Source organism: Poecilia mexicana, unplaced genomic scaffold (genome assembly GCF_051168715.1).
Source record: "Poecilia mexicana isolate PSO_F unplaced genomic scaffold, ASM5116871v1 scaffold_22, whole genome shotgun sequence".
Taxonomy (NCBI): Eukaryota; Metazoa; Chordata; class Actinopteri; order Cyprinodontiformes; family Poeciliidae; genus Poecilia; species Poecilia mexicana.
The window spans coordinates 20,102,470-20,128,533 of record NW_028263391.1 but is presented as its reverse complement, the minus strand read 5'-3'; the positions used below and the strand labels follow the sequence as shown (position 1 = coordinate 20,128,533).

General features: G+C 38.9%; 1 protein-coding gene and 1 long non-coding RNA gene across 3 annotated transcripts in view; one reads left to right on the top strand and one right to left on the bottom strand.

Moving 5' to 3' along the window:
• The first annotated feature begins 419 nt into the window (after positions 1-419).
• Positions 420-26,064, top strand: part of LOC106910252 (uncharacterized) — a 49,545-nt gene continuing 23,900 nt past the window's right edge. For both annotated transcript variants that reach the window (XR_015762000.1, XR_015762001.1), the window contains exons 1-2: positions 420-1,408; positions 1,806-1,902. This is a non-coding gene — a long non-coding RNA (uncharacterized LOC106910252). The remainder of the gene's footprint in view (positions 1,409-1,805; positions 1,903-26,064) is intronic.
• On the bottom strand, positions 20,917-25,703 carry LOC106910251 (leucine-rich repeat transmembrane protein FLRT2). Its single transcript, XM_014976836.2, has 2 exons — positions 25,215-25,703; positions 20,917-24,106 (listed from the first exon to the last, which is right to left on the bottom strand). Exon 2 carries the CDS (start codon positions 23,711-23,713, stop codon positions 21,758-21,760), a length of 1,956 nt encoding a protein of 651 aa, XP_014832322.1. The 5' UTR covers positions 23,714-24,106; positions 25,215-25,703; the 3' UTR covers positions 20,917-21,757.

Sequence of the window (26,064 nt, the reverse complement as noted above, 5' to 3'; positions counted from 1 at the left end):
TCCTAATTGTATTGAGATTTGTGCAGAAAATCCATTTTGATAAATGTCTTGATTGTTGCTCTTAAGGGAAGTCGACCTAAGGTCATTTCAGTGCTCTGATTCCTATAGAAGTATTGATTGTGTATTAGATTTCGACAAATGCAACTAATCTTGTTATCTGACAGTTGGCCGACTCTGTCACAACATGCTGAGGGACCTGCAGCGTGTCCACATCCCAGCAGGACATCAAATCAGAAAACAGTATCCAAGGAAATTCTTGGCTTCTTCCTGAACTTTTAATTTCTGCTTCTTGTGAAAATGCCAGTATATTTTTTTCAACTTGTATGAAAAAGTTTTTGGACAGGTTTGGTAACATTTTGGTTTCTCTGAAGAGCAACTTTGTGCAGCAAAAAGAACCATTGTGAGTGAATGATGTGAAAGCAGAATACAGATTTTTCTACATTTTAGTTTGCTCTGAAGTTTCTTGTAATAAAAATTATATGATAGAGAAGATAGAATGAGTTTATGGACCCTGAACTAAATCTCACTTGGTGTCTGTACTTCATGACAAAGAGCTCATAGCATTTGCAATTCAAAGAAAGAAAGACGTGTTTCCAGAGATTCTTTGAGTCATCCATGGCTTGTCCCTTTTAAAAGATTTTGTCCTCAATTTTTCTGCAAGGAGTTTCAACTTAAAGGACTTTCGATTCAAGGCTTTGGATTTCACTTATTTTTTTAAAAAACACATGGTGCAGCCCTGCCCTCCAGGGTTGTTCATTGAGCAGAAACCCTGAGCAGAAACCAAGTGGTTTCATGATATGTTTGAAGTGGCTATGATGAAGACTGGCACCTAAGGGTCTGAAGCCATGTTTCCCAGATAAAAAAGGGCGTGTGTCAGGGCTCTGTTATGACTTGGACAAAAAAAAAAAAAAAAAAAAAAAAATGATAGGACAATCATCCCTGTTGGCCGTTAATGCCGTTTAGTTTAGATGGTGTTTACTGTGCTTATCTTCAGGTGAAAAAAGTTTTATTGCCACAGGCTCCACCCACAACAATTGAAAACAAGACAACAACAAAAAACAACAATAAAAAAAAACAAAACAAAGGAAAACAATTACTTCTAATTAAAGTAAATTCTTATCAATGTATACAAAATAAATAAAGTAATCATAACACTGAAAAAAAGAAGCCTGTGACCAAAAATACAATACTCAATTTAAGAGAAAACGCTCAATTAGCATGACGTCATTACGTCATCACGCGTCTCCCTCCCGGTGCGCTTTAATCCGGAAACAGCTTTGTTTGAACATCTGAACCGGGAAAATGTTTGACGCTGAAAATCACAAGCTAGGATGAATATGACAACTGAGGCAGGAACTCCGCGTGTGCGTCCACGAGGAAACGCGCCAGTTTGTGCTGAAACCAAAAGGTAAGATATGCCGCATGTGCGCGCTTGCATGTCGGCTCGTACCTTTACTGTAGGACCGTCCCAGGTCGTGACGGCTCTTCCGTCACAAGGTGGACAAGGTGAAATTGAGATTATAATACAAACTGTTACTGAACGCTGACGAGCTGTTTCTTTTCTTGCCTACAGTCATGACCTATATGTAATGTATTAAAAATTTAAATGTGAAAAACAAGCTGCTGAACTCGCAGACAAGCTGCAAACAGCAGGGCTAACCTTCAGGAAACCACTATGTAGCTCAGCAATTCAGGAGGAGGTCTGGGTTTACCTTCCTTCTCTGCATTAAAGGATTATGGTTGAGGGTCGTGTTTTTTTGTTTTTTTGTATGGTTACGTTTCCATTGGGCCAATTTTTTTTGCAGAAGACAGAGGACCAGCTAAGGGGATTATTGTTTTTCTCCAAGTCCATCACCAGAAAGATGATGTGGAGAAGGTAGAGCGGTTCTCAAAAGTCTACCAGTAAGTCAAAATGCCACATTTTTATTTTTACAATGTAGGAAAGTGGGAGCATGATTTAAAAAAAAAATCAAACAAAAATCTAAATATTTTTCATCTAGAATGTGACATGGTTTTGCACAACTGAAAAAAAACGTAAAATCAGCGAAGGTGAAAAACATAACAGCATGATTGCATTTGTGGTCATATCACATAATTCAGTTATGACATGCTGCCAAACGCCTACATCTAGAACTTGAAATATAGCAGCCCTGGACGTCTGGAGTACTCCTGACCCTGTTTATAGTAATCAGATTCCCTGTTGTGACAGCAGGCATAAACTTGAGACCCATTGATGAAACTGAATCCCCCAAGCATTACTTCAGAGGATTTACATTATCTTACCCCTGGAAGATTTTTGTTAAAAGTAAGATGGTACTTTTGTATGGAAGCATTTTAGTGGCGTAATGGTGGAATCGTGACTTGAATCTGATAGAGAGCTAAAGATGAACACAGATATTTCAAAATGAAAAAAAAAATATTTTTTTTTATTTGCTTTACATTAAAGCCTGGCATGTTAATAAGTTTATAAACATTTAAAATGAGATGTAAAAATCTGCTTTAGCTGTTGGCTCTGCGATCCACTCTAGCGTAATTGTTAGAAGATGGAGGTCAGGTTATAATTTCACAATGCACCTTTTTAGTTGTCAAGTGTTTGACATATACTTTTTTTTTAAGGTTTTGTTGGCTCTAGTGGCCTTTATTTGAAAGTAGTTTGACAGGGAAGAGGGCAATGAGAGGGGGAAGACATGCAACACGTCACCAGGCCGGGAATCGAACCTGCGACCACCGCCACGAGGACCAAGGCCTCAATACGTGGGTTGTGCTTTGCCCCTGCACCACCACAGCACCCCGACATATACTTTTTGACACAAAGTTTTCCTCAGATAATATTCTACAGATTTTCTTACATGAGGAACATCAGAACACATGTAAATGTGGTTAAGTCGATCAGTCGCCTAAACACTCCCACAGTGATGTAAAATTGTAATTCACACAGATTTGAGGCCTAAAGAATATTCCATAGACTAAAAGAATATGTAACTTACCACTGATCTTTATAAATTGCGAAAGAACTGTAAAACCTTCGGAATTGAAAGAGTCAGTACTTTCCTTTTACCTTGAATGTATCTTGGTAATGAAACTGTAATATATTTTGGATTGTGCACAGAACGTTCCCTCCCTCCCTGCCCCGATTCAGTTTAAGAGCTCCATCTGAAATGATCAAAGCATAAAGAGGGAATGGTCCCATGAGAGAGGGCACGGCTCAGTTAATAGGATTCTCCTTCCAGCAAGATTAGAGTTATCAATTTGCTGGGCGTCACATTAAGGAATCCTCAGCAGTCTGGGCCCGTGATGAACCAGAGCGAGGTTCACTCCAGATAATCAAAGTGAGAATCATAACGGTCCGAGGAATCCGGCTTAGTGCAGGAAGCGATGCTGACACTTTATCTGTGACGGTCTTCTGAAGTCCTGATTACAATAGCATTGATGAGGTGAGGGTTTGAATATCTTTAAAGTCTTCCTGAAGTGGTTAATATGTGGAGGCTCCTTTGTCAATAAAGTTTCCACCCACCATTTTCTAAGAACAACAGGGATTATTTTGGGCTCATTAACAACTAAACCTCCATAACTGTAAGATACTGATGTCACTCTGTTTTTTATGTTCCTATGTCTGCTACCCATATGGGAAATATGTATATAATTCTTAAATTGTTTATCATTACTGACATAAATTTGTTATAAAAAGTATTACTGATTGCACTTTAAAAATTAGGTAACTTTGTTATTAAAGGTAAAGTTTAAACAGTAATGATTTCCTGGTTAATGTGAAGTTGTCATAACAGACATTTTGAATAATGTCAACTTTGTATTAAAAGTGTCATAATTTACCGAATGACGCTTTATGACAACAGTCATAAATATTCATGAAGGCTTATTGATGTTCATGACAGGAGTTATGTCATGTTTATGACGGTGTCATGACAGTCTTATTCAACCCTCTTCAAATAAAGTGTTACCGTTGTTTTTTTCTTTTGATTACAAACCCCACCGGTACAAGCAAATTATATAAAATATATGATTTATTCTTAACTCTATGAAAGCCAATTTACTGACAAGAAGTTTACCATACACATGTACTTATATAGACTAATTTAATATAACAAAACATGGACACCTTAGGTGTAGTGCAATACGTTCACTTGAAGTAATTACTAAAGGCAAACTTTAACTTCACAACTCTAGCGTTCTTGCAATCATTTCCTATGTTGAACATTTCCACATTTTGGCTACAGCTTCCTCAGACAGTATTTAGCGAACTTCAGATACTGAAAACCATGTCAGTTGGTTATAAACATGGTCAGTAAAATGATGTCCTCTCACATCTTTGAAGTATGTTTTGCTTTTGATGCATCTCTGTTCTGAATAGTGTTTTTTGCACTGGGATGAATTCACAGTAATCTACTGTGCTTTGATGTCACTGTCTCATTGTAGATTTCCCCATATTTAAAGTTGAACTATCCTTCTAGAGAGAGAGAAAAGAGTTTTGAGTGCCTTCAAGTGGTTGGATAATTATTTAACCAATTAATCATAAAATAGAATCCCAAACTGCACTTTTAATGCAGTTCGGGATTAATTTTAATAAATCTGTTCACTCTGAAATTTCTCAGCTAAAGCTAAATCTTTTCAAATATTTTAGATTTTGAACAAGGGAGACATAAATGCAGTTCAGAGTTCTTAGAAAAATATCTAACGCTCATTCAACCGTAAAAGCAGTTGCCAACTTTACGTTCTGCAGCTGGGTCGATTACAAATCGTTTAGATCTTGTCACCATTTTGTTTTCTAGCAAACTTCCACCATGCAAACACTTTAAAGAAATTAAGTCTTCCTACATGCTTTTGTAACCTTTGAGCGTAATCAGTTTGAAGCAAAACTGTTTTAGCCGACTCCTGTACAAAATTGAGAAATCTGGATGTACTGGATGTTCATTTACATCTAAAACACTCTGAAAGTCAGTAGATATTGCTTATGAGAGTTGCTGAAATTATCCAAATAAAAGCTATTTACCACTCAACGGTTGAAATAAAAGTTTATATTTCAGGCAAAAATCAAATACAGGAGAAGAAAAGAATCAACACAGGGAAGTTTTAAGCTTCAGGTACTCCAAGGCCAAAATAAACAAAAGCCCCTCTTCCAACTTTGAAATGAAATACCACTAAATAGAGGTAAAAAGAAAAATACAAAAACTGAGCTCAGTGGTTATCCACAAAACTGAGAAAAAGGGACTGGAACAAAAATGGCAGAGAACCCCTACCAGTGCTGTGAATAACAATAAAAGAAACGTCTCTTTTGGAATATCTGCTTTAAATTGCTCACACAGAACTATTCACAATAGGCTGCAAAAGTGTACACAACAGACAGGATGACTGCAGATCAAGGCTCTGGTAAAAGAGACTCGGCACTTTGAAAGTAAGCTCTTGCAGTGGCTGGCACATCTCACCTGTGGTAGACATGAACTAGAAGAGGAGGAAGCCCCTAGAGGTCAGTGATTGTAACAGATGTGTCATCTTCACACACCAAGTTTGCAGAACCTAGTGGATTTGTTTCCATGTGGCATTCAGAAATGGCCATATTACCAGTGTAGTGCCTAACAGGTGGTGACAAATGACACATCCGAAAAAATCTGCAACAACCCGAGCAAAAGTTGACTTTATTTCAAACAACAGGAGCGTTTGATGTATTTCAGCAAACAGCCGACGGTGGCAACACGGTTGGAGCAAACCCCACCTGATGCTTTTTGTCCCACAAATCTATGACTACTGACATAGTGTCCCATCAAATCCAATTTTAATTTGAAAAGAGCAATGGAAATTCTGTGTTTTGGCAATGAAAATCACACATTGAATGTGGAACACAGGTTCACAATCTAGCAAGTTCATTATGCAAAATATACATTTACATGAATACTGGATTTACTTTAAATTAAACTAATAATTCTCCATAATTTAATGAAATTACCATGAGTGATGCCTCTGTTATTATCTGCTTTTCTTTTGACCTGATTGGACTTGCCGTCCTCTGGGGAAACTTGTTTTTCTGTTTGGAGTGTTCAGAGCCGTATCATTTGCATTTCTGCTGTTTATTTAGGTGTTATTTTGACGACTACAAGTTAATCCTGCATGAGGCTCAAGCTTTAAAGTTTTGTTAATCTCTGCAGACCTTGTTTCATCGTTTGAAGCTTGTCATAGTAATTGTTTGAGACAGCAGTGCAGACACATTTTGACAGTAATGAAGTGTAAATACTGCAGTGTTTCCGCTGCTCTCCGTTCCACTCTTCCAAATTCCCTGTTAATAACAGCAAATTAGAGTCGCTTTCTTGCTTTAATATTCATTTCAACATGGCGTTCAGGAGCGTTCATCTTCATAAAACCAAACCGAAGACAGTTGATGCCTGCAGTTTGAGAAAACAGCCAATGAAATCACTGTTTTCAACACCTTTTTAAATGTCAGTGCTCTGTAAGCTGGCATTAATCAACGAGAATAATGTTTTCTATGTACTTTTTGTAAACTGCTATTTCTTTTTATGAATAAAGTGACAGATAATCCTGTGCATACGCAGAAATATAAACTTTAACACATACATTCAAAGCACTGACAACATGTTTAAACCTTTAGGTTTATCTCACAAATAAAATCCCAGTTTTCGGGAAGACAATTAAATCTCCATCAGGAATACTGACTGTGGTAATCACCGTCTTCGCCGATCGGAGATTACATTTTGCTCAAAGTTTATATGTGACTGAATCCAGGTGGTCGGGCAAATGAGCAGCAATTAAATACAGCTGGAGAAAACGGTTTGCTGTATCGTGAGAGGCAGAGTCCTTGTTTGTTCTGTGAGAGGACTCTAATTTTCCAGAGAAGAAGCCACTGTAGGCAAAAGCTGTACATATAGTTGGAAATTAACGGAGGTGAAACGGGGTATCAGTTTTAAAATGAAAGCCCTAAAGTTACCAATAAATCTTTTGAAGTCCTGAGTTTTTTACTCGGCGATAAATGCTGTGATACTTGAAATTCCTGCTGTAGCAGGTGCTGACTTTTTATGTGGTTGTTTAAAACCAAAAAAAGAAGAAAAAAAAAAGACTTTTCTGTGGCTTGTTACGGTTTGGTTAAAGTCAGATTTAGACAGTTTAAAATACCCTTGGACATCTTGCTCTTTGGGAATCTATAAGTCTGTTTCCTTCTTTTTCTCATACATTCTGATCAGTTTGTAGAACTGCCACTCTTTCTAGTTACCCATAGATCAATTTGTACCTGCCAGAAGGATGTTTTGTACTTACATTGATGACCCCTGATGCAAAGAATCATGCTATATTTGTCTGCTAAACTGAAATGTGATTATATCACATATCATATTTTTCTGTCGTTTTTTCTGGATGTTTAAAATGTCTTTCAGTTCCAGTGTTAAATGTTCACTAAAATTTAAGGTTTGTTAATCTTTGAGAATATATTCTTGCATTATTATGCCTTTACAATTACAATGTTTGAAAATTGTCTCAAAGCAACAATACTGTCATTTATCGCAATAACTTCTGAGACAATTTATCATCCAGTAAAAGTTGTTATTGCGACAGGCCTAGATATATGATATGATATTTCAGATTAATTCTCAACATGAATCATGAAAATACTTAACTAGTAAAAAAAAGAAATATAAACGCAATAGTTTAAGCATGAAGGAATACAATTGTTGGTTTAGAGGTATGAGAGAGAAAATACTTGAAATTGCAGAGTTTGCATAAAATACAGGAATTAATTAGTGAATGGGCGAACTGCCTTAGACCCTCTACATTATTATGTTTTATGTTGCATTTGCTTGTTTTTACTGCAATGTATCTGTCTTTTGAAAGACATTAACCAATGAAATATCTTATTAATCAAGCCAAATTATATATAAAAAAACATTATGGAGGGGATAAATCCTCTGTGACAGGATGCTTTTCACACATCGGCTTCAACCATCTGCTCTGCTTAAAAATACATCTCAATTCTGGAAGAATATTGAAATGTGTTCATTAAATGTGAGGTTATGAGCCCAGAAAATTATTTCTAGTACTCAGCGTGCTTGTTAAATGCAATATTATTTGGAAAAAGACCAAAAATGCAGGGAAAAAACAAAACAAACAAAAAAAAACTTTTTAAATTTAAATTCATAATAGTTTGGGTTTATGTGTTAAAGTGCATAAAGTCAAATCTCTACTTGTTAAGCTTTTCATTACCAGATGCTACCTATTGTTTAGTTTGTGGTAGCTCTGGTTTTGTGAGGAGAAATTATATGTATGGACATCCAAACTTTAAAAAAAAAATGCATTTGTGAAAAGTTATGGATCTCTGCAGTTCAAGTGTTTATATGACAAAAGTCCAAAGTTCGTCCTCTGTAAAACATTTTTTGGGGTTTGTTTTTTTGCATTGAGTTATCCATCCGATTTGTTTTAATTTCAACTTTCTCTGAACGAACAGTACTTCTATGAATTGAAATGTCTTTATTACTGACAGAACAACAGAGACAAGATTGAAGTTGTAATAAAGCGGATTTATATCCTTTAAACAGAACATTAACTGCTCAAATATTGAGTGAAAAGACAGCTTTACTGCAGGAAAACTGTGAGTGACAGTTCAGTGGATTTATTTGTCTGTATAAGAGGCCAAAAACCCCGCTGCACTCGGCTGCTTCCAGCGCTCGCGGCCAAGATTGATCTTTGTCAGGGCCACAGAAATTCTCATTGTTTCTGAGAGAGGCAGTCCATTTATTTGAAGGCCCGCAGAGAGCCGAGACCACAGAGGGGAGATTTAAAAGGCAACCTATAAACCCGCAGAAGGCTGAAGTGTGTGAAGCATGTGGTCAAATCGAGAAGAGAACACTCATTTGTTCCTTTGCTGGGTGAAGTCTGATGTTCCATCAGGGAGCTGCAAGCCTAGATTGGATTTTTAAATGGGAAAAGTCAGAGTGTGGTTAATATTGAAAACTATAAATAACATGTTGCATCATGAGTAATTCAAGCTCGCCTGATGATTCATCTGTACTGCATAAAAACGCCACAGTAATAAAAATTTACATTGGCGAAGTGATTTTACAGATTAGAGTTGAAATCTTCTGATTCTGTTTATGACATTTTATTTTAAGTCCATCTGAATTGTTTTGGCTTTAATCAGTCAGATTAACTGATAATCTGACAAAGCAGATGCACTGAGATTATTTACACAGAAAAAGTGAGTAAAAGTGGACATGTTGTAATGCTTCAATGTTAAAAAAAAAGAACAATTCATCAGCAAAGTATTTAAATAAATTGACATTAAAAGTTTGTAGTCGCAGTGGTTTTGAGTTTTTTTTTCCCCACTGCTGGTTTAAAGTGTAAGATTAACATTACACAGCATCTGTTGCTCGTAATCTGTCATAGGGTGGCTGTGTGTGCGCGAGCAATTGTGTGTTAGCACAGTTGCACATTAGGGAGAAGGAACAGAGACGTTTTGGGACACTGTGGAAAGTGAGTGCCAGGATGAAGCTTTCTCTGTCCACAGTGGGGTCAATATTGATACAGCCGACCCAAAAAGGTTTGCCAGAGAACAAGCAGTTCATGCAACTTTGTTCACTGTAGTGAAACCAAACCAATCAGGCTTTTGTAAAGTATCCAATTTCTACTGCTCAGAATAAACTAATGTTTAGAACTTCAGTTGTTTTTCTCGAATCAGTACCTTTAAAACCTTCTTCCAAGCTGTTCTTCTGTAATTGATGGAAAAAACAAAGTTTGTTTTTTTCCTGCTGGTAATTCAAACACCAAACTGCTGAGCACACAGCAAATTTGCAGATCTTAAAGTGAAAATTGACACTTATTACACTTTATAAATCGTACAATCTGATCGTTAAGTTCCAACAGAGAAAGCTTACACTGACAGTGCTTTGAAAAAAGCATTTGCCTCATTAATGTCTTCCCTTTCTGCTATTTCCTCCCGTTAATTGTCTACATGCTTTCTTACCTTCCTCTACCTTGTTAACACAACTTAACTGTGATTAACCACATTCAATAGACCTGGGAGACCTGTTGAATCAATAAATTGCTTAAACACAACTTGTCTTAAGGCATGAAGTAGGCTAATGGATATTGGAAAGCAACACATCATAGCCCAATCTAAAGAAATTCAAGAGCAAAGACATTGACATCTTTCAGTCTGGAAAGGGTTGCAAGGTCATTTGTAAGGGTTTGGTGTCAAGAATCAGCAGGGAGAAGAATTATCCACAAATTAAGAAAACATGGAATTGTGGTGAACCTTTTCAGGAGTCTGGTTTTTACCAAATTACTCCAAGAGTGCATCAATAACTCATGCAGGAGTCATTAAAGATCTGAGATTGTTATTCAACAGTAAACAAAGCTGGTGGTAGTGTGATGTTGTAGACTTTCCCTGATTGATGGAACAATAAATTTTATCTGGCCATCAAATCTTGATCTTACTTCAAGTGTACTGCAGTTATTCACTGGAGCAATGATCCAAAACACAACAGGAAGTCCATTATTATTGGCTCAAAAACAACAACAAGGTCTTGGAGAGGTCAAGTCAAAGTGTAGTTGTAAACCAAAAAAAGAAACTGTTACTGACATGAACCAGCCTTTTCATTCTTAAAAAACCCTCCAACGTGGCTGAACTGATAGAAATCCAGTAAGAAAAATGGATTAAAATTCCATAACAGCGATGGTGGCATGGGTGGGCCCACCAATTACTTTTTCACATATATGTTTGTTTAAAAAGCTTTTCTTTCCCACTTAAAATACTTCTTTCACAGCAGTGCTGACCAGGGTGTCTGGTCAGGAGTTTTGGCAGGCACATACCAGCGAAAGATGGAAATGCATTTTCTGTTAGATGCAAGCATTTCTACCCTCCAAATCTGGGCCAGTTTTAAGATATTAAAACTGGTCCACCACTCTATAGAAAAGAATATTATTCACACTCATATGTTTTGCACAGCTGCCAGCCTTCCTAGAGGTTGAGATTACAGCTCTTCACGTATTTCCAGACTGTGCGCTCTGCAGGATTTTAGTGTTTGATTTGCTGAATCAATAAATTTAATCAGAAAGAATCACTGAGATGAAGCTGTGACAGTGTAATGTCATATTGACTGTTCACAAACATAAACAGTGATTTTACCTCTAAAGCTTGTTTTTATCATTAATGTGCACCATTCGTGGGGAAGATTAGGTTTTGCAGGAGATTCAAAGAAAACCAGTTGTGCTTCCTTTGCAAAGCTCACATTTTATGATCCATGCTTTGTGAAATCTTATTATCTTCCTTTTGTGTATGTTTTAATGTTTCATTACTGGGCCGAATGGCTCTTTCTTTTATAGTCCCATTCTGCTTTAGTTATCTGTGTACATGAATCACTGACTGCGTCCCTTATTGCTCTCAGTTACATAATGGAAAAGGAGCACACGCTCTAATGTCTTCACCAAGTATCGATTGAATCTAAATGACTGTCCTTATGATTCAGCTCTGGAAAGGTTTCTCATTAAGTGTCCCAGCAGTGATGAATGATGGGGATGGAATGGGAGGAGAAGGAGGAGGGAAGAAGACCAGGTCATTGCAGACCAACAGATATGAAAGGACATCAGATCTTTCCAAATGTTCAAGGAAGAATCTCCTTCCCTGAGAGAATGGGGAAAAGGGGGTGTTGTACGAGATAAAGGGAGGAAAGATGTGTGAATGCTTTCTGTTTCTGCTCTTCTTTACAGTAATTCTTGTTGCCTCTCAGACAGTCTGGAGTACTGGCTGGCCTCATGGTTTGTTGTTAGTAACCCTGACACGTCCGCTGGGGATTCAGACCAATGCAGACTCTTAAAAAAAAATAAATAAAACAATTTTACAAGCTGACAAAAACATCTGCAGTATGAAAAATAACGTTGCCGTTTTCAGTTGGAATCCTCATCACCAATAAACTTTCAGTTCACCGGACTCAGCTTAGTTCAAAATTTTGTTACAAGTAAAAACAATCCTCCAAGCACAGAGGGAAGGACTTGGTGCCTATAAATAAAGTCAATAATTTATATCTTGCCTTAAGTAGAATCACCATTATTCAGCAATGTCAAACTTTAAAGTATGTTGATGTTCATTAATGGTTCTGTAAAAGAACAGAACTCAAAAAGATTTCGAATTGCATATCGAATTTAACAAATTCAATATGTAAAATGGGTTTTCCTCCATATCTTCACAATTTTTAACTACCTTGTGTCAAAATGTCACACAAATCCCATAAAATATGTTCATGTTAGTAGTTAGAAGGAGACAAAATGGTAAATATTTAAAGGGGTACTGTTACTTTTTTAACCAAAATTGGATCCAACTGTGAGGCTGTGTGTTTCAGAACAGAAACCTAAAAAAGTAAACAAAGCCCCAGAGAACCATCCGTGTAACAGACCATGTTGTCAATAATATCTGCCAACACTGAAGCCAGGGTGATTTGGAGAGTGCAGTTCTGGCATGCAATAGCAAACTTCCTTGTGTCACATCACAATCAACAAGTTCCATAGCAGAAACAAAACATATTAAGTTCTGAAAGTCCAACCAAAAGTTTTGTTGTTCATTTTAACTTTTAGAACGAAGGAAAAATGTGACTACCAGTTGTCTGTCAAAGAGTTTTTGCTGCTTTTATTTTTACTAGCACTGTAACAGTTTCATTGACCTGGAAAGCAGTGTAGTAAATCGTTTATGGTACAGAAACTCAAGTTAAAGGAACTAGTAGCTTTAGCTGGTTTCATTTTGTCTTTAAGGACTTTATAACCCTTCTATATCAGTCAGTCAGGGTTTGACTTCATCAGACTTCTGAAAAGTTTGAAGCATATGATGGCCCTAACCTTCCAATGCCACAGAATGTTCATGTACTTAAAAAGGTTACCCTCAGCAAGAAAACAAGGATTTATAGGAAACCAATTAGCAATAATCAGGCCTCTAAATGACATATGATGACTGTGAAAAGCCGATGGGTGTCTCGTCTGCCTGTCGATAGGCTAAATAGTAGGGATCTCTCCTAGGCATCAGTGTTTCATCATTTCTTCATCAGTGTCAGCGTGTTGCTGAGCCTGAGTGAGGCGGCTGAATGGATTAACATCAAAGCTGCTGCAGGAATCCTCTCCCAGGGTGAGGTTAATGCCAAATGCTCGTCTAATGAATCAGAAAATATGCCATGGATCTATCAAGGCTGTCTTTCTGGATATGAGGGTGAACCCAAGGGGCGGGTTTGCTGTATTGGGAATCAATGGGTACTCACAGGGCCCGTCAGCCTTGACGTGTGCAGATTCAGTGAGTATATCCAGACGCACATCTGAGTTTCACCTGTCAGTTTGTTATTAGCTGAGGGTTAAGTGCCCAGACAAGAATAAAACCACCTGAGTTTTGTGATTCAGAACAGGCAGTTTCTCCAGCGCTTTTCATCAGCAGTCACCCTCCCACCACATGTGTCTGTCAATCAACATTTATTCAGTGCTTCAGTCAAACCGTTCTCATGGTAATGTCCTTATATTTAAATGGGAGGCATATAGGACCAGCGGTGCTTCATGGAAATGACACTTTCTTATAAAAATGTAAGTCTACTTTGACATTTGTGATGGAGTAAAGCATAAACATGTTTAGAGGCCTGCTTTTCTCTTTTAGAAATACTTTTTACTGTAATTTCCACATGCCGTAATGTTCCTTACCTATAATACGAATGCCACTAAAAGCTGTCTTCAGTCTAGATTTCCAAATATTCTTTAATATATTACAGTTAGTAACATAAAATACTGCTATAGCAAGGCTTATTAAAAGCCATCCGTCTGTTTTTATACTCATCTACTCTCAGCAGGATCATTGGGACTGGCATCTGTCTCCAGCGTCCATTGATGAGAGACAGGGTTCACCTTGGATGTGTTGCCAGTCCATCGCAGGGCAACACAGAATAGAAAACAATGCACACATACTTCTACCAAATGGCACTTTTGGAGCAACCATTTCACTGAACATGTTTCTTTTTGTTTTGTGGGGAAAAACTCCATGCACCTCCATTCAGCAACTAGTTTAAAGCCCCTCCGCAGAGATGTCATCTTAATTCTTGGGGGGCTTTGAATAATCCACGATCCAATTCTTTTAAGGGCTTTGCCCCCTACTTTGACTCCTCCGCGGTTTATTGCCGTCAGTTCACAGGTCAGATGACCAGTGATTTTGACCTTGTTGTAATAAAACCACTGGTTTGACACCAGAAGAGTTGGAACTCTGCCAGACGAGCTCCTCTTTCAAATGCAAAAAGCTGCATGATATTGGTTCAGTGATAAATAAGACTCTTTTCCTTTTTATCCGTGATGAAACAGCTCTGAGGTACACTGTGTCTAATGCACTCTTGAGGATCAATATGCTGCTAAGATTGTGACGCATTGTGTGAATCAGAGAGGCCCTGTCTCAAACTCAATGCTCTTTGCACAAAACATACAGGATGAACTGAGCTTTAGACAACATAAATGGAGAATAGGCAAAAACTGAAAACAGTTTCTTCATGTTTCTGGTTTTATGAACAGCAGTATTTTAAATTTCACTGATTGAATGACTTGATCTCCGCTTTCTATCAACTCATGGTAGGAGTAAGAAATCTGTACTTAAATACGTTCATATTGACAGAATGTAGTGCTTATGTGTTGATTCATTCTCACTGTTCTGGAGGTTCAGTTGAAATTAATAAATAATGTTGCTGCATTGCAAATGAGGAATCATACACAACACTACTGGAGTGCAAACATTTTCTCCAAGTTTGATGAAACGATTGCCCTGTTTACCACAAAGTAAACTGTAATACAACCAAATAACCCCCTGCTCTGTGATCTATTAATCATTTCCAGCATAAATTATTCCTTTATATCTTTGCTTTAACAGTAAATCAATGCAAAAGGATACAGGGATGGGGATGGGGTGACATTTTACTGCTGATTTCCCTGTGCACGCATTTTCACCTCTCTAACCGAGCCACAGAGAGAGGCAGTCTATCTCGGGTGAAGTGTCGTTTAGTTTGGTGCCCATTTTTCATAATCCACTGGACTTCTACAGATCAATACGTGTGTGTGTGTGTGTGTGTGTGTGTGTGTGTATATGTGTGGGTGTGTGTGTGTGTGTGAAATGGGACTGGAGGCTGTTTGTGGGTCCTTAATGCAATTTAATGCAAGCTGACCACAGTAATGACCAGGAGCAATGGAAAAACAAACATTCCTGGGAATCAGAGTCCTTTAATCTGTCCACCATGTAATGGAGAGTTAAAGGCGCTTCTGTTTGTTTAAAACCACAAAAATAAAAATTACGCAGACTGAATCAATCCCTTAGGAGAAGGGAATCGATCCTACCATGCAACTGCATTTGGCATTTCTAATGTTGGCCGGATTACCCTACAATAAAATGTTAGCCACTGGAATTTGAGCAAAAACTATTAAGTTGCTCTGTGGGATTTTTCTTAAATCAATACAACCATGAATATATTCAGGGTGTCAAAGTCTTGTTGGGGTGCTTTTATCTTTCTCTGATTGTATTGAAAGTTTGCTCAGTAAGACCTCGATCCTGAAGATTATGAAATATGAAAATAATATATAGATAATGAATGGTAACATTTGGTTTGACTAGTGCTGGATTATTATTTTTTCTTTAAAACAGATCAAACAGCCTTAATGTAAAATATATATATATATTTGCCTTGGTATTTATATAATTATCTCTGGTGTTAATACAACACTAAATGTTATAGGATATAATTAAATACTGCACAATTAGCACCACTCCCACTGCAACTGCTTCTGCTCTGGTGCTAATTACAGGCTGTATGAAAGGTGAATCCATAGTGCAGCTTCAGAATGGGAGTTGGGATGAAACTGGTGCCTGGAAAGATCACCTGCTTTCAGCGCGAAGGCACACATGTCGCATGGTTTTGTAATAGGCACACCATATGATGATTTTTTTGTATGGTTTGTTTTGGGCAACTTTAAGCCTCAGAATGTGTCAGGTTGCCTTAATTGGCTCTGCTACTGGGAAACTGACATTTTTACCTCTAACATCCTGGCCAACAGCAGAAAATGAGCATCTGGATTCATGTAAGCCATGAATGTGATCCCAATCCAACTACATCTGTGGCTGGTACTGTTGTAAGGCATCATGTGTGCAACTGTTGACATTCATTCATGATTCTGCCTGTGACAATGTTCTCCTGTGTCCTTTCAACACATATTACATCCAATCAGTATGTCAAAATTAAGCCATTCTCTGAGGGTGGCAGAAATAACTTGGGTTATTTAGCGTGTCATAAGAGAAAAAATGGGGGATAATTTTTCAAAGCCATATTTTCACAATATTATTCAACAATGTTATGTGTAAAACTAAATATGTAATTATCAAGCCAACCTGAATGAGGGAAAGTGAAGCTTGTGGTGTTTTAAATCATACTGGTTGTTTTGAGACTGGCTGTGTGAGTTGGTAATGGAGTAGTTTTATTAGCCTAGCTACTAATTGAAAGGGTCATTACTGTTTTATGTTGTGGATTACAGCTGTTTCTGTGATTTGCTGGTGTTTTACAGCCTTAGATTGTGTTGTATCCCTCTCATCCTGGACGATGTCAGTGACTTTATTTCTCATCTTTTCTTTAATTCCTTTCATTCAGGCGTAGCATGTTGCTTTTTGAGATCTTTTGGTCGTCTCCTTGCTCTCAGACACGTTCTGTTTATGTTATTTGGTGTTACAGGTATGACAGTGATTGAGTTTAGGTGTAACGTGTGAAATATATTCTATCTGGAATTAATTGCAGTTAATTTGTGATTCTTTTCACACAAGTTGGTTATTTCCCTTAATCAAGAAAGATCCTTCTGTTTGTCAGATATAAAAGGCTGATGATCTCAGACATTTGTGGCAAAAAATACTTCTTCACAGAACAACACAAACATCTGCTCTGGTAGTTTGATGGAATAGCTGTTTTCTGGTCCTTCGTGGTCAGCACTGCCTTATATTTGCCTTAACCAGCCTCATTGAGTTCCGATAATTAGCAGGCAGCTCATTTGTGCTGCTGTGCATTAATAAAGAGCAGTCAGTGTCTTAAACCAGCAGATCTAGAGCTTCATCACAGATTGTGCAGATCAGCTTTTTAATCCTGTAACTTTGTCCTTAGTTGTCTGCCATGTTAGTCGACATCGGTTCTCATTTTAGCAGGTGGTTGTGGCAAACTCTAAAAGCATTGGTGTTAAGTGATTTCTCTTTTTCAGTTTGTTTTTCTAGTCTGAATTGGGTGGATCTAATCCCATGTTCTTACTTTCAGAGAAAATGTTTGTTTTTCTTTCTTTTTTTGTCTCTGTGCAGAGTAGGATATCATATTAGTTTCCTGACTTCTGCTCCGATGTACCTTTATAGAAAGATAACCGGAGCAGTGAATTGGATCTGGGAGTCTTCACAGCTGGTTTGCACGTACTGACAGTTGAATATCTGTGTTATCTTCATTTTCAACAGTAGTTTCTTTTCTAATGCATTGAGAATTGTCATTGATTCCCATAATCACAGCTGTTTAACAGTATATTGGTATGTTCAGTTGTCTATAATCTAAAAGTATAATAGGCATGTATGTATAGTACCTATAAAAAGCATTCACCCCCTTGGATGTTTTACACTTTCTATTGCTTTTACAAATCAATCATGATAAACAAAATTGGGCTTCTTTTGGAAAAAACAAAACAAACAACAAAAAACCTTTTAATGTCAAAGTATCAACTGATTTATACAATCTAATGACAAAATATTAAACATAAAATGAGTGATTGAATATGTATTCATCCCCTTTAAGTTAATATTTAGTTTATGCACCTGAGCCTGCCATCACAGCATGAAGCCTATCAGGCTGCAGCTTTACTAACTCGTCAAGCTCTGTCAGGTTGCATGGAAGCTACAGGCTCGCTCTGTAGCTTACCTTCTACCTTTTTAAGTCTTTTTAAGATGCTGAGAAGCATCTCCACAACATGATGGTTCCATCACCATGGTTCACAGTTTAGATGGTGTGTTTGTGGTGATGTTTGGCATCCGAATGGACAAAAAGCTCAATCTGGGTCTCATCAGACCAAAGAACTTTCTCCCACTTGACCAAGGAGTCTCCAGTTGAGCCTTGATATAAGTTTTCTTCAGCAGTGGCTTTCTCATAATCACTCTGCCATGAAGCTTTGACTGGTGAAGAACTTGGGCAGCAGTTGTTGAATGCAGAGTCTCTTCCATCTCAATTGCAGATACTTGTAGCTCCTTCAGGATAGACAGAGGATTCCTGGTGTCCTCTCTCCTTAGTCTCCTTTTTGCACTCATTTGCTAGGCCTTCCTGATCTAGATTTATATATGAAACATGCTCCCTCCAACCCTCCAAGGGGATCTTCAGTGCCTTAAAGTTTTTGTTTATCCATTCCTTGACTTATGCTGTTCAGAGACCTTTTCTTTGATTTTCTTGGAGTTATTTACAGATCACCCAGTGAATGGACCTTCCAAAACCAGGTGTTTTTATACTACAATCACTGGATACACACTCACTGGACTTGGGTGATTTCGATTCCGCTCATTCTGAGACTCCTAGTACCAGTTGGCTGGACCTCTGTTGAGTTACGTCATTCACTTTAAAGGGGGTGAATATTAATGCAATCACCTACTTTATCTTTCCTATTTTATTTAATTTTCAATATTTTATGGAAATGAAATCTTTGTCATTAAAAGGCTTTTTGTCTTTTGTCAAATAAGACACATTTTGCTGATCATGATTGGTTTGTAAAAGCAATAGAAAGGGTAAATAAACCATTTTGATGTGAATACCTTCTGCTGTGGGAATTTGTTTGGTCTTTTAAAATGCCTCAGTGTTGCCCTGTGATGGTCTGCGCCCCGCTTCTCGCCTAATGGCCGCTGCAGATTGGCACTAGCCCTCAACAATCCTTCAATTACAATGGTGTTTTCTGTTGGAGTGGACTCTTGTGTATCACAAACTTAGATAATTAAAACCAAATGCAAGACAGTTTGTATAAATAATTGACCAGGTAATCATATTTTTTAAGCTGGTGGGAGGATTCAGGATTCCCCCTGCCGACCTAAAGAAGACTTATCGATTGCAACTGGAAGCCGTTTAAAGACAAACACAATAACAATATGGACTTGTTAATAAGAAGCTGTTGCCAACATTTAGGGTTGCAAATATAAAAAAATAAATTCCAGTCAGTTTTGCTGCAGGACCTGATGTTGTTTAGACTGAATATTTTCATCAGTTTTTCCCTCAGAGGTTTTACTACTGTGTGGTACCCTGGTGCAATGAACTGGGCTGTTCAGATTTTTATCTAACACCTACACTCGTGTTTTTTGTGAAGTACTGAAATCTATTGTGTATGCACTCTATTTAAAAGATTTCTTGTGTTTGTGTGACTTTGAAGGGAGGACTTCAGAGTAGGCCCATTTTTTATCTCTCCTTTTTAAAAACATTACACTGCAATGCTTTCAGCTGTTTTAAGATTTTTAAAATATATTTTGTAACGTATCCACAGCAAAGTATGTATGATTTAGTAATACGGTTCCAGAAGTTGATCAATATCGGGTAAGATACCGACGTGTTAAGCTCACCAGAAGTCTATGAACATTTACTTATTGATGTTGTCTTTCTATTCTTCTGAATCAATTTCTCACACAGTGACCAGAAAAATCTTTATGATTAAATCTAAAGGTTCTGAGATAATTTTTTCATGGGGAAAATAGAAATATATGGAAAACATAGTAATAGCTGTCTCTCAACTAGAAACAGATTAAATTCTCCCAATCTGGGACATTTTAGTATCTGGATGTTGACAGGAGTGAGCAGGAAATAGCAGCGTTTAAAGCTGTTGATTAGGTCTGTTGTGGTGAAGAAAGCTGAACTGAAAGTTGCTTCTCTGGATTTACTGGTCAGCTATTTCCAACTTCTAAATGTGGTCAGTGCTAAAAGTATGCAATTTTGGATACAAATTGATTAAATTTGATTCTTCTGTTGGGTGACCATGAAGGCTTAGAGATAAAGTTAAGAGCTCAAACTGAATATGTTCAAGGGCTTTGACAATCTGATAAAGTTGCCTCTATGTCTAATCAGATGTCACTGAAAACAGGGGATGTCTGGGTTTCTCTTCTAGCCCTGGCATTTTTGGAAAGGAATATTAAATAAGTGGAGAGCATCAAAGAAACAGTTGGATTGACTGATAAAATAGTTTTCAACAGATTGAAACTGATGCTTCTGCATTTGAAGCGTTCATTCTGGATGCTAGAAAAAACAGATCTAGGATGCTGTTTTCTACCCAGTGACATTTCTCGACTCAATTTTGGAGTTCCCAAAATATTGGATACACACATAATCCCTCCAGTGGTTTCTAGGCCTTTCCGACAGAGCCCCAATGGCCTATAAGAATCTCATTTAAGTCACTTTTATTCAGGATCTCTCAGCCATGATCCATATCTCATTACCATAGGAAAGGGTTTAAATATGGATGGAGCCGATCCACCTGCCTGTCTCTTGTTCCACCTTGCATTACTAAAATGAGATGCTTGGACTCATTTGTTAGAAACAGAATCTCACCATGGTTGAGATTATGTTCTATCTAAATATAATCCCAGTAATTGAAAAGTAGTTGTAGATTTCTTTCATTCATCTCCCCTGTTAAGAATGCTTCATATTACAAGCAAAGACCCCACCTGTTGTCTTAATGAACTCCTCATCCAAATTTAAAATTACTACATATATGTGCTCATAGACTATAGATACTGTGGTCTAAACTTTACTGTTTATGTATCTGAGTTTCACTGCTGTGTTTTAGTTCTGTGTATCCATCTCTTTGTAATTCAGGACCCTGTGCTATCCCTCATTACATACCATCAAATGTTGCTCATGCTAAGCCAGAGTCTGGAATAAATTCCCATTTGGAGATAAGTTTTAATTAAATGTATCACGAGATAAATAAAGAGAAGCAAAAGTATTATTCACAATATTCCATTAAATTGTATATACAAGGATACATCTTGTGCAAAAACATGGATGTTAAACACATTTTAAGCTGATAACTTCAAGGCACATTAATAAATCCTTCTGCTGAAAAAAGTCAATATTAAACTCAAAGAAAATACTTTTGTTTTAAGGAGTTTAACATTCAGAGGTTGTGCTTCTTTGCAGCTTACTTTGACACCAACACCAATCACAGCAGGTGCTGATAACAAGACCCACTTTGCTATGATGATGTATTAAACTGGAGATGCAGGTGAAAGCTCTGCAGCTTGCCACTTTCTGAGTGTTTAATGAGTGTGACCTTTAAATTTCTTTCTAAAGCAGAGAGAAAATGGTTTGCATATGGTCCAACACTTCTTGGAGAATCTAATATTCTCACCTGACTTCTGCTGCAACCAACACAGCTCATAGGAGGAAAACTACACCCTCTGGTGGTGAAAAAATGTTATCCTCGTGTCTATCAAGATTCCTTATAAAATTCATCAGCAAAAACCTTACACAATAACAGTAAAACAAGTCATCCTCAATTCTTAAGAAAAAAAATGTTTCTTTATATGCATTTGTGCACAGAACTGCAACATCACTACTCCAAAAAACAACAACCTTTAAATCTGACAATGCTATGTAAAAGAGATGGTCAAGTCAGATGTATAAATTACATTTTTGAAGACAATTTTCAAATCATTTTAACTTTACAGAGTTCAAAAATGTCCGAGCAGTTTTAGGAAATTCCTGATGGTTTTCTTGAGCCATCATGATTCATGATCCTGAACGTTGTTCTTGCAGTACACTGTGGTGTTGTTCACTGGGGGGCAGTCTCTGAAGCTGACTCCTCCATTAGGGCTGTAGATAGGCTGAATGCGGAAATCTCCCTTGAGGAGCTGCTCATTGTTGAGCGACACTATCTGGAAGCCTGTTTCAGTCATTTCCAGGAGGGAATTATCTTTCTTGGTGCCAGCCTCACAATAATCGTCTTTTCTACGTCCCCGGTTGTACTTCCACTCCGAGTGACTCTTCTTGTGCATGTGCCAGCAGAAGATACTGAGCAGGACCACCAGCACCACAATCACAGCCCCACCGATGAGCCCAGCCAGAAGGAGTGGCGAGCCAGACTCTGGCTGTGTTGCCTGCTCGGGCCCAGAGCGTCTCCTGTTGTTGTTATCTGGGCTGAAAAAGGCTGCAGTTGTCACAGCCTCAGTGCACAGAGTGTCATCCTTGGGCCTGTAATTATTGAACGCATCCAAGGGAATAACGCAGATCCGATACGTGGACTTGGGTTCAAGATTAGTCAGTCGGATCCCCCGATGATCCCCACCCACTATCCTCTCTCTGACCGTGTCTCCGGTCAGACTGGGCTCCATCCTGGCCCAGGTCACCTTGTAGGCAGTGACTGGAAAAGAAGCCAACCAGCGTACATGGATATCCGACCCATTTAAAATTGTGAACGTAACCTGTAGAGGCTGCTTAGTCCGCAGTCCATCCTCCCTGGTTGTGTAGATGGTGTAGAGGGTGGGCAGTGTGGTTAGGGGTCGTTTTGAGGAGGAAACATGTCGAGTAACCAAAGGAAAGTCTGTTGAGATGGAAACGGTTGAGTTCATAGCAGTGCCAAATGTAGAAGCAGGCTGTGTGCAGTGGACCAGGTCAGCGCTCAGCTCTCTGATCACCATACCTCTGAACTTTTCAGGTTTATGGCACATGAACCCACGCACATTCAACGATGCAGGAAGAGATTTGAGCCATGACACCACCCAATGCATGCCGCAATCACAGAGCCACGGGTTGTTCCGGACGGTGAGCTGCCTGAGACTCCCAAGCCCATCAAAGACTCCCGTCACCAGTGACTGCAGCTGGTTGTTAGAAAGATCTAACTTCTCTAGCCTGTGCAGACTTGCCAATGCTTTCACAGGGATCTTGGTTATCTGATTTTCCTGAAAGTTTAACTTGACAAGCATCTCCCCAGGAAGGAGCGGGGGAGGGTAAGTTAATGAGTTTCGTGCTAGTGACAGGTCTCTCAGGGTGACCAGGTCTTGAAAAGTCCCAGGTGAGATCCCTTCATCTGTTAGCAAGTTCCCATCTAACAACAGGCGTTCCAGTCGGGTGACATTCTGAAATGCTTCCTCTGCAATGACCGCAATCCGATTCTCATCCAGCCTTAGTTCTTTCAGGTCATCTGGGAGACCAATAGGCACACTGCTCAGGTGGTTTTTGGTCAAGAAGAGCATCTTTAGGCTCAAGGCTTCCCTAAATGCCCCTTCTTCCACTCCAACAGTAGAAATGGAGTTATCATCCAAATGCAGCTCCTCCAGTCGAAGAAGCTGAGCCAGAGCTGCCCGAGAGATGGTCTGAATGTTGTTCTCCTGCAGATGGAGAACTCTTACATTTTTTGGCAGGTTAACTGGAAACTCGTCAAGCTGGTTACCATATAGATACACAGTTTCCACAGAGGCCACATGGTGTAGCTCCAGCGGAAAGCCGGCATTATTGATCTGATTGTTGTGTAGGTAAATGGTCTTGTAGCCCTCACCGATTCCCAGAGGCACTGAGGTCAAGCTCCGCTCGTTGCAGTAAACAAAGGTCCGGTCACAGCGGCACTCTTCGGGACAGTTAGAGGCTCGTGAAAACTGGAGATGAAGGCCTAGCAGTATAGGAATCCACGGTCTTACTAAGGAGGTCCAGTCCTTACTCCATAAACGCCACAGTATCTCCATTTCATATGATTCAATACAGCAACATCAGAGAAAGTAACTATAGGATTTAATGAAATGATAAGAATCAGAAATTCCAGCAGAGGAATCATAAGATCTATGCACTTTGTCCATCCTGGTGCTGCAAAAGGTCCTCAGCAATTCCTCAGTAATCGGTTGTCCTGAGGTTCCCCCCCAAAAATTGGGAATACGCTAATGGATGTTATTCCTTCACCCACACCCACCCATTTCTGAACTGGTTCATAAAGTCCATCACATTTTCTCCATCGGCTTACAAAGCAGAATTCAGAGCGTGGTGCTGAGGATCGATGAAGTCGCATGCATTCCTGGGGATCATCACGTCATGACCTGATGACAGTTCCTCAACAAAACACCACTGTGGCTTCACACGCAAACCTGCAGCAGAAACACAATTTACAAAAAAATTAGGTTTCATTTCTGCTCGTCAAAAAAAAGCTTTTATTCTACCAAACTGCATTAAGTTATTGTAAATTGGAGCAAGAGAGAATACATTTAATACAAATGTATTTATTCAGACGCATAGGTGTAGCACAATATTTAAATGGATACTGAGAGAACGCATGAAAAGGAGTTTCTCTGCTTCACAAGTTGACAATGAAGCAAAAATATACGCCGAAAACAACTAACCAGCAAAAATACTGCACAGAGCAGCATTCCTCTACTGAGTTCAACCTCAAGATAAGAGCAGCCTGCTTGCTCCAAAGTCAAATTCCTGCTCTGCATTTTTTTCTGAGCGAGACTTTGTATTCTTCCCCGTGTCTGATTCATTAAGTCTGCTGGTGCCGGAGGAGAGGAGGACTGTGGGAAGGTGATGAACGCAGCCTGTCAGCACAGATAAGATGAAACAAATTCCTTGCAGAGGGACACAACTAAGATCGATGTGGGCCTCTCACAGAGAGGAAAGGTACTGCTGTGACTACAAGGTCAGAGCATTTAAACAAAGTGTGGAGAGTTTCTTCATCACTGGGTTCAGCAGGAGAGGGAGCAATCTGTTATTATTGTCAAAAATCAAGAAAACTCATCATTAAAACCTCCTGCTGGAGCTCTGATGACAGCGTGATTGGGATGCATTCTTTGTGTTTGTTAGTCGGACAGGGAGAAGTGATGAAACGGCAGCAGCCTGTTGACAGATTGCATTGATTTCTGGCCAAGGCAGCTCAATAGTTATGTAATGTTCTCGGCTTGGGGTGTTGGGGGGAAAATAAGCCATCAAGCTGCGGCTGATTATGATGACCGCGTTTCTTGAGCGTGGTTTTCAGCATCAGACTTGAAGCATGATAATTGATGCTCTTTGCTCCAGTTTGGAGAAGAAAGTTCGGGATTTATTGGACAGGAGCTCTGTCAGAGGAACATTCTAAATCCTTTTTGATTGAACAGATACATTTTAAGCCTTATAAAGAGGATTTTTAAAAAAAATTTTTCAGAGAACAAAGTTTTCTGTTTAATAAATTAAAAAAGGCTTCCCAATCCTGGATTTTCTCACCTTCAGGAAAGTAGAAAGTCTCCCCTGTTCACGCCGACTCGCTCCGCCTGGCTCCACGCACAGCGCTGCGCACACAGCGAGAATAAACTCCGCATCCTTACCGCTGCGCTCCGCTGCAGTTTAAATAAATGACATCGCGCTGAGTGTGCATGGTTCTGACCCAAAACCAAACTCCTTGGGACGCATGGACTTTTATAGCACAGGATCTTCCTTTCAGATTCTCATACACGGAGTCTATTGAGCCTGTGCCCGGCTGCGCCTCTCCGGGGCTTCCGGTGAAGTTCCTCCGCCGGCTTCAGAGGACGAGAGGGGGCCACAAACCCGGGATGGGGCCAAAGTCAGCAGCTTCCAGTCTGACCGTCGCTCCGCCGCCCGCTCCCCGGGATTGGAAGTCCATGATCGGTGTTAACTGTTTGAGGGTGCCTTGTTCGGTTCTGGTCCTGGACTCGGTCCGCGAATAACCGAGTCGGTGTTCTCCCTCCTTCTGCTACACCCCGTCTCTCTCTCTGCTCATGTCTCTCATCCTCATTTCTTATCCCCCTCCCTCCTTCCTTCCTACCCCTCCTCTATGTGAGCTTTTAAACATGTATATGTTTTAATAATATGGAGAAAAAAAATGAGTCCACTAAAATGATCAGCTTCTTTTATTTTACTTTTTATAGGTATATATTTGAGTAAAATGAACATTCTTCTTTTATTCTATTAACTACTGACATGTCTCTGAAATTCCGAGCAAAAATGTTGTATTTATTTGCAGAAAAACAGTCAAAATAACGAGAAAGATGCAGATCTTTTAGACATCAAATAATCCAAAGAGAACAAGTTCATATTCATTTAGAAACAACAATAG

Bases quoted from the DNA above. Each gene is read 5' to 3' on its own strand.
- LOC106910251 (XM_014976836.2), bottom strand. From the start codon at position 23,713: ATGGAGATACTGTGGCGTTTATGGAGTAAGGACTGGACCTCCTTAGTA.